We start from the raw sequence: 7046 nt of genomic DNA on the forward strand, positions 1-7046 counted from the left end.
ACCCCATATACCCCATATATTCCCACCCCATATACCCCATATACCCCATATATTCCCACCCCATAGATCTTACATGACGGTCCCGGTGTTCCGACGTCGGATCTGGACCCCAAATGGTTTGTGTTGAACATTGACCTCGTACATTCGATTTTCTATGGGGCTCATCGGGGTCTCGGGGAGGTTCAGAGTCACCGGCACCTCGTAGCGTTTATTGGCGTAGTCGTAAATCTATGGGGTGTTTATGGGGTAAAATATAGTGTTAATGGGGTCAAAATAGGGTTTATGGGGTAAAAAATAGGGTTTTGGGGGTGTTTGTGGGGTCAANTATGGGGTGTTTATGGGGTAAAATATAGTGTTAATGGGGTCAAAATAGGGTTTATGGGGTAAAAAATAGGGTTTTGGGGGTGTTTGTGGGGTCAAAAATGGTGTTTATGGGATGAAAATGGTGTTTATGGGGTAAGATATAGTGTTAATGGGGTCAAAAATAGGGTTTATGGGGTGTTTATGGGGTAAAAATGGTGTTTATGGGGTCAAAAATGGTGTTTATGGGGTGAAAATGGGGTAAAAATGGTGTTTACGGGGTAAAAAAGGGTGTTTATGGGGTGAAAATGGTGTCTATGGGGTAAAAAATGGTGTTTATGGGGTGTTTATGGGGTCAAAAATGGTGTTCATGGGGTGTTTATTTGGTAAAAAATGGTGTTTACAGGGTGTTTATGGGGTAAAGATGATGTTTATGGGGTGTTTATGGGATGAAAATGGTGTTTATGGGGTGTTTATGGGGTCAAAAATAGTTTTTATGGTGTTTATGGTGTGCTTATGGGGTCAGAAATAGTGTTTATGGGGTGAAATATGGTGTTTATGGGATGTTTATGTGTTCAAAAATGGTGTTTTGGACCATTATAGGACTAATATGTGAAAATGGGTTCTTCAACCCAAAGAACCCCGGGTTTTTCAGCCAAAGAACCCCAAAATTAGGCAAAAATGGGTTCTGCAACCCAAAGAATCCCCCATTTTTCACCCAAAGAACCCCAAAAATAGGCGAAAACGGGTTCTTCAACCCAAAGAACCCCAAAAAACAGGCAAAAATGGGTTCTTTAACCCAAAGAACCCACAATAATAGATGAAAATGGGTTTGTCAACCCAAAGAACCCCAGGTTTTTCAGCCAAAAACCCCTCAAAATAGGTGAAAATGGGTTCTTCAACCCAAAGAACTCCAAAAATGGGTTCTTCAACTTAAAGAACCCAAAAAATGGGTGAAAATGTGTTCTTCAACCCAAAGAACCCCAAGTTTTCCACCCAAAAAAACCCCCAAAATAGGCGAAAATGGGTTCTTCAACCCAAAGAACCCTGGGTTTTCCACCCAAAGAACCCCAAAATAGGTGAAAATGGGTTCTTCAACCCAAAAATAGGCGAAAACAGGTTTGTCAACCCAAAGAACCCCCAAAAATAGGCGAAAATGGGTTCTTCAACCCAAAGAACCCCCAAAATACGCAAAAATGGGTTCTTCAACCCAAAGAACCCCAGGTTTTTCAGCCAAAGAACCCCAAAAATAGATGAAAATGGGTTCGTCAACCCAAAGAACCCCGGGTTTTTCACCCAAAGAACCCCAAAATTAGGCTAAAATTGGTTTTTCAACCCAAAGAACCCCTTGTTTTTCAGCCAAAGAACCCCCAAAAATAGGTGAAAATGGGTTCTTCAACCCAAAGAATCCCCCAAAATACGCAAAAATGGGTTCTTCAACCCAATGAACCCCGGGTTTTTCACCCAAAGAACCCCCAAAAATAGGCAAAAACAGTTTCTTCAACCCAAAGAACCCCAAAAATACACAAAAATGGGTTCTTCAACCCAATGAACCCCGTTTTTCACCCAAAGAATCCCAAAAATACGCAAAAGTGGGTTCTTCAACCCAAAGAACCCCAAAAATACACAAAAATGGGTTCTTCAACCCAAAGAACCCCAGGTTTTCCGCCCAAAAAACCCCCAAAAATAGGCAAAAACAGTTTCTTCAACCCAAAAAACCCCAAAACCAGTTGAAATTACCCCAACGTTGACCGATGGCATCAATGGGAACGTACCTTGAACTGCAAGAGGTGGTCGCTGTGATATATGACCTGGAGCCATAGGGTTCCTATAGGGGTGGTGGACCTTTGGGTGCCCCCTATATGGGGGGTGTTTAGGGTGACGTTGGCCTCCAGACCCCATGGGGTGTAACGAAGCTCCGATACCCCGTAGTTGTTGTCTGCGGTGCCATAATAACAATAGGGGATGTCCAAGGGGGAGGTGTCCTCCTATAGGGGGGGACATATGGAAAATGGGGGGGACGCATATAAATATGGGTTCCTATAGGGGGGATGTATGTAAAATGGGGGGAATTGGGTCAAGAATTGGACAATTCTTGGGTTTTTAGCGGGTTGTGGGTCAAGAATTGGCCAATTCTTGGGTTTTTAGCGGGTTGTGGGTCAAGAATTGACCAGGCCCAAGACCAGGACGAGAACCAGGCCCAGAACCAGAACCAGAACTAGGACCAGAAACCAGAACCAGAACCAGGCCCAGGCCCAGGCCAAAGACCAGGCCTAGAACCAGGCCCAAGACAAGGCCCAAGACCAGGCCCAAGACCAGAACCAGGCCCAAGACCAGGCCCAGAACCAGGTCAAGAACCAGGCCCAGAACCAGGCCCAAGACCAGAACCAGGCCCAGGCTGAGAACCAGGCCCAGGCCCAAGACTAGAACCAGGCCCAGAACCAGGACTAGGACCAGAAACCAGGCCCAAAACCAAACCCAGAACCAGGCCCAGGACAAGGCCCAAGACGAGGTCCAGAACCAGGCCCAGGCCAAAGACCAGGCCCAAGACCAGGACGAGAACCAGACCCAGGCCCAGAACCAGGACTAGGACCACAACCAGGACCAGGACCAAGATCAGGCCCAGAACCAGGACCAGGCCCAAGACCAGGACGAGGCCCAAGACCAGGCCCAGAATGAGGCCAAGGCCCAGAACCAGAACCAGGCCCAGGCCCAAGACCAGAACCAGGCCCAGAACCAGGACTAGGACCAGAAACCAGGCCCAAGACCAGACTCAGAACCAGAACCAGGACTAGGACCAGAAACCAGGCCCAAGATCAGGCCTAGAACCAGGCCTGAGACCAGGCCCAGGATGAGAACCAGGCCCAGGACAAGGCCCAAGACCAGGCCCAGAACCAGAACCAGGCCCAGGCCCAAGACCAGACCCAGGCCCAAAACCAGACCCAGGCCCAGAACCAGTCCCAGGCCCAGAACCAGGCCCAGGCCCAAGACCAGACCCAGGCCCAAGACCAGACCCAGGCCCAGAACCAGGCCCAGGCCCAAGACCAGGCCCAGAACCAAAACCAGAACCAGGCCCAAGACCAGGCCTAGAACCAGGCCCAGGACAAGGCCCAAGACCAGACCAGGACCAGAACCAAAATCAGGACCAGGACCAAGAACAGGCCCAGAACCACTCCCAGTACCAGGACCAGGCCCAGAACCAGGCCCAGGCCAAAGACCAGGCCCAGAACCAAAACCAGAACCAGGCCCAAGACCAGGCCCAGGCCCAAAAACAGGCCCAGAACAAGGCCAAGGCCTAGAACCAGGCCCAAGACCAGGTTCAGACCAGAACCAGGACCAGTACCAGGCCCAGTACCAGGACTAAGAACAGGCCCAGAACCACTCACGGTACCAGGACCAGGCCCAGAACCAGGCCCAGGCTAAAGACCAGGCCCAGAACCAAAACCAGGCCCAAAACCAGGCCCAGAACCAAGACCAGAACCAGGCCCAAAACCAGGCCCAGAACCAAGACCAGGCCTAGAACCAGGCCCCAAACCAGAACCAGGCCCAAGACCAGGTCCAGAACCAGGCCCAGGCTAAAGACCAGGCCCAGAACCAAGACCAGGCCCAGAACCAAGACCAGAACCAGGCACAAAAACAGGCCCAGAACCGGGCCCAAGACCAGACTGAGAACCAGGCCCAGGCCAAAGACCAGGCCCAGAACCAAAACCAGAACCAGGCCCAGGCACAAAAACAGGCCCAGAACCAGGCCCAAGACCAGACCGAGAACCAGGCCCAGTACCAGGCCCAGGCCCAGAACGAGGCCAAGGCCCAAGACCAGGCCCGGAACCAAAACCAGAACCAGGCCCAAAACCAGAACCAGGCCCGGAACCAAAACCAGAACCAGGCCCAGGCACAAAAACAGGCCCAGAACCAGGACCAAGAACAGGCCGAGAACCAGGCCCAAGACCAGAACCAGGCCTAGAACCAGGCCCAAGACCAGAACCAGGCCCAGAACCAAAACCAGGCCCAAAACCAGAACCAGAACCAGGTCCAGGCACAAAAACAGGCCCAGAACCAGGACCAAGAACAGGCCGAGAACCAGGCCCAGGCCCAGAACCAGGCCCAAGACCAGAACCAGGCCTAGAACCAGGCCCAAAACCAGAACCAGGCCCAAGACTAGGCCGAGAACCAGGCCCAGTACCAGGACCAGGCCCAGAACCAGGCCCGAGACCAGACCGAGAACCAGGCCCAGTACCAGAACCAGGTCCAGAACCAGGCCCAGAACCAAAACCAGAACCAGGCCCAAAAACAGGCCCAGAACCAGGACCAGGTCCAGAACCAGGCCCAGGCACAAAAACAGGCCCAGAACCAGGCCCAAGGCCAGACCGAGAACCAGGCCCAGTACCAGGACCAGGTCCAGAACCAGGCCCAGAATCAGGCCCAAGACCAGAACCAGGCCCAAGACTAGGCCGAGAACCAGGCCCAGTACCAGGACCAGGCCCAGAACCAGGCCCAAGACCAGGCCCAGGCACAAAAACAGGCCCAGAACCAGGCCCAAGATCAGGCCGAGAACCAGGCCCAGAACCAGGCCCGAGACCAGACCGAGAACCAGGCCCAGTACCAGGACCAGTACCAGGACCAGGCCTAGAACCAGGCCCAAGACCAGAACCAGGCCCAGAACCAGAACCAGAACCAGGCCCAAGATCTCTCACCTGCCATACACAACCCCGCTGCTCACACGCCTCCCTCGTGGCTCCGCTTTCGGGATGGCAATCGAACTTCATATTGGTACCAGTACCAGAACTCAGAACCCAACGCAACGTATAGGAAAGGCCCAATTCCAACTGCAGGCCCGTAATTAGCGCCACCTGTCGGCCATAACGAGATGGGCTTAATTGGCTTTAATTAGGGATTGGCTTCGTTAGATATACCCCCATTTACCCCCTGCTCTATATTACAATTGCTCTATTTATTATCTTTTCGCCCCAATTTTTGCCTCACTCTTCCCCATTTAAGTCAATTTTGACCCATTATTTACAATTTTCATCCCCATTTCTCATCATCTGACCCCACTCCTCACCCTATTTCACCCCATTTCCCCCCATAAAACCCCATATCACCCCATATAACCCCATATCCCCCCCATGTCCCCCATATAACCCCATATTTCCCCCTATTCCCCTATTCTACCCCATATATCCCCCCACATACCCCCATATAAACCCATATCCCCTCTATTCCCCCCTAAATCCCCCATATTCCCCCATGATTCCCCCCATATAACTCCCATATCCCCCCATATCCCCCCTATTCCCCCATATACACCGCATGATAACCCCATATCCCCACATTTATCCCCCATATAACCCCAGTATACCCCATATCCCCGCCCATATTTCTCCCATAATTCCCCTTATATCCCCCTATTCCCCCCCATATACCCCCCATATTAACCCCATATACCCCCGATATCCCCCATATAAGCCCATATCCCCCCATATACCCCATATAACCCCCATTATAACCCCATAGAACCCCATATAACCCCATATAACCCCATATATCCCCCCACCTTCTCCGTGGCCCTATAAGTGATATTATGGGATGGATCCATCACTGTGTTGCCCTGTATCACTGTCAGTTGGGTCGGCTCATTTTCTAATCCCAGGATCCGAATTTCTTCGAATTTCAGCGAATTTGGGTCCGTGTAACCGTTTTTAGTCACTTCCATATGAAGCTCGTTCTGGGTTAAAAAAGCCCGATTTTGGGTATTATAGATCAAAAAACCTCTATTTAAGATATTATGGATCACAAATGAATTAATTCCGTTGTATTTCTTTATAAAATCCTATTTTTTACACTTTTTACCTTAAAAAAACTCATAGTTTTTAATAGTTTTTAATATTTAATATATATTATTTAATAATTTAATATTAACATTTAATTAATATTAACATTAATTAATATATATTCATATCATGTAATATATTTATATAAAATATAATATAATATATTAATATTAAATATTAATATATATTATTATATATTTTCATTAATAATATAATTATTATATTAATATTAATATATATTTATATATGTATAATAGTACATATTAAATATATATATAATAAGTGTTACATTAATATTAATATAAATTAAATATTTAATTAATATTTAATATTAATATTCATTAAATTATATAATATTAAATAGATTTTTAAATTTTTAATAGTTTTTAATATTTAAAATAATATATATTTTTTAATATTAAATATATATTAAATATTAATATTAAATATTTAGATTAATATCTTAAATATTAATATCAAACTTCTTAATATTTAAAATAATATTTAATAAAAATTAATATTTAATATTTAAAATAATTTAATATATCTTATATTATATAATATATATCACATTATACGTGATATATATTATATATGATATATATAATATATAATATATAATATATAATAATATATAATATATAATATATAATATATAGTGTATAATATATAATATATAATATATAATATATAATATATAATATATAATATATTATAAATTATATATTATATATTATATAATATTATATCATATATATAATATTATATTATATATATAATTATATATATAATTATTAATATAATATTATATATAATATATATTATTATATATATATTATATTATTATATTATATTATATATTTTATATTATATTACATTACATTATATTACATTACATTATATTATATTATATTA

The 7046-nt window shown here is 45.1% G+C and overlaps 1 protein-coding gene across 1 annotated transcript in view; it reads right to left on the reverse strand.

Moving 5' to 3' along the window:
• The window catches only part of LOC107307407 (maltase-glucoamylase, intestinal-like), a 78514-nt gene that overhangs the window by 56063 nt on the left and 15405 nt on the right, over positions 1–7046 (reverse strand). The window contains exons 9-12 of the mRNA XM_032441806.1: positions 5855–6025; positions 4995–5150; positions 2076–2288; positions 74–228 (exon numbers count right to left, since the gene is read on the reverse strand). Of these exons, the coding sequence (XP_032297697.1) occupies positions 74–228; positions 2076–2288; positions 4995–5150; positions 5855–6025 (695 nt within the window). The remainder of the gene's footprint in view (positions 1–73; positions 229–2075; positions 2289–4994; positions 5151–5854; positions 6026–7046) is intronic.

This window comes from Coturnix japonica, unplaced genomic scaffold (genome assembly GCF_001577835.2).
Source record: "Coturnix japonica isolate 7356 unplaced genomic scaffold, Coturnix japonica 2.1 chrUnrandom587, whole genome shotgun sequence".
NCBI lineage: Eukaryota > Metazoa > Chordata > Aves > Galliformes > Phasianidae > Coturnix > Coturnix japonica.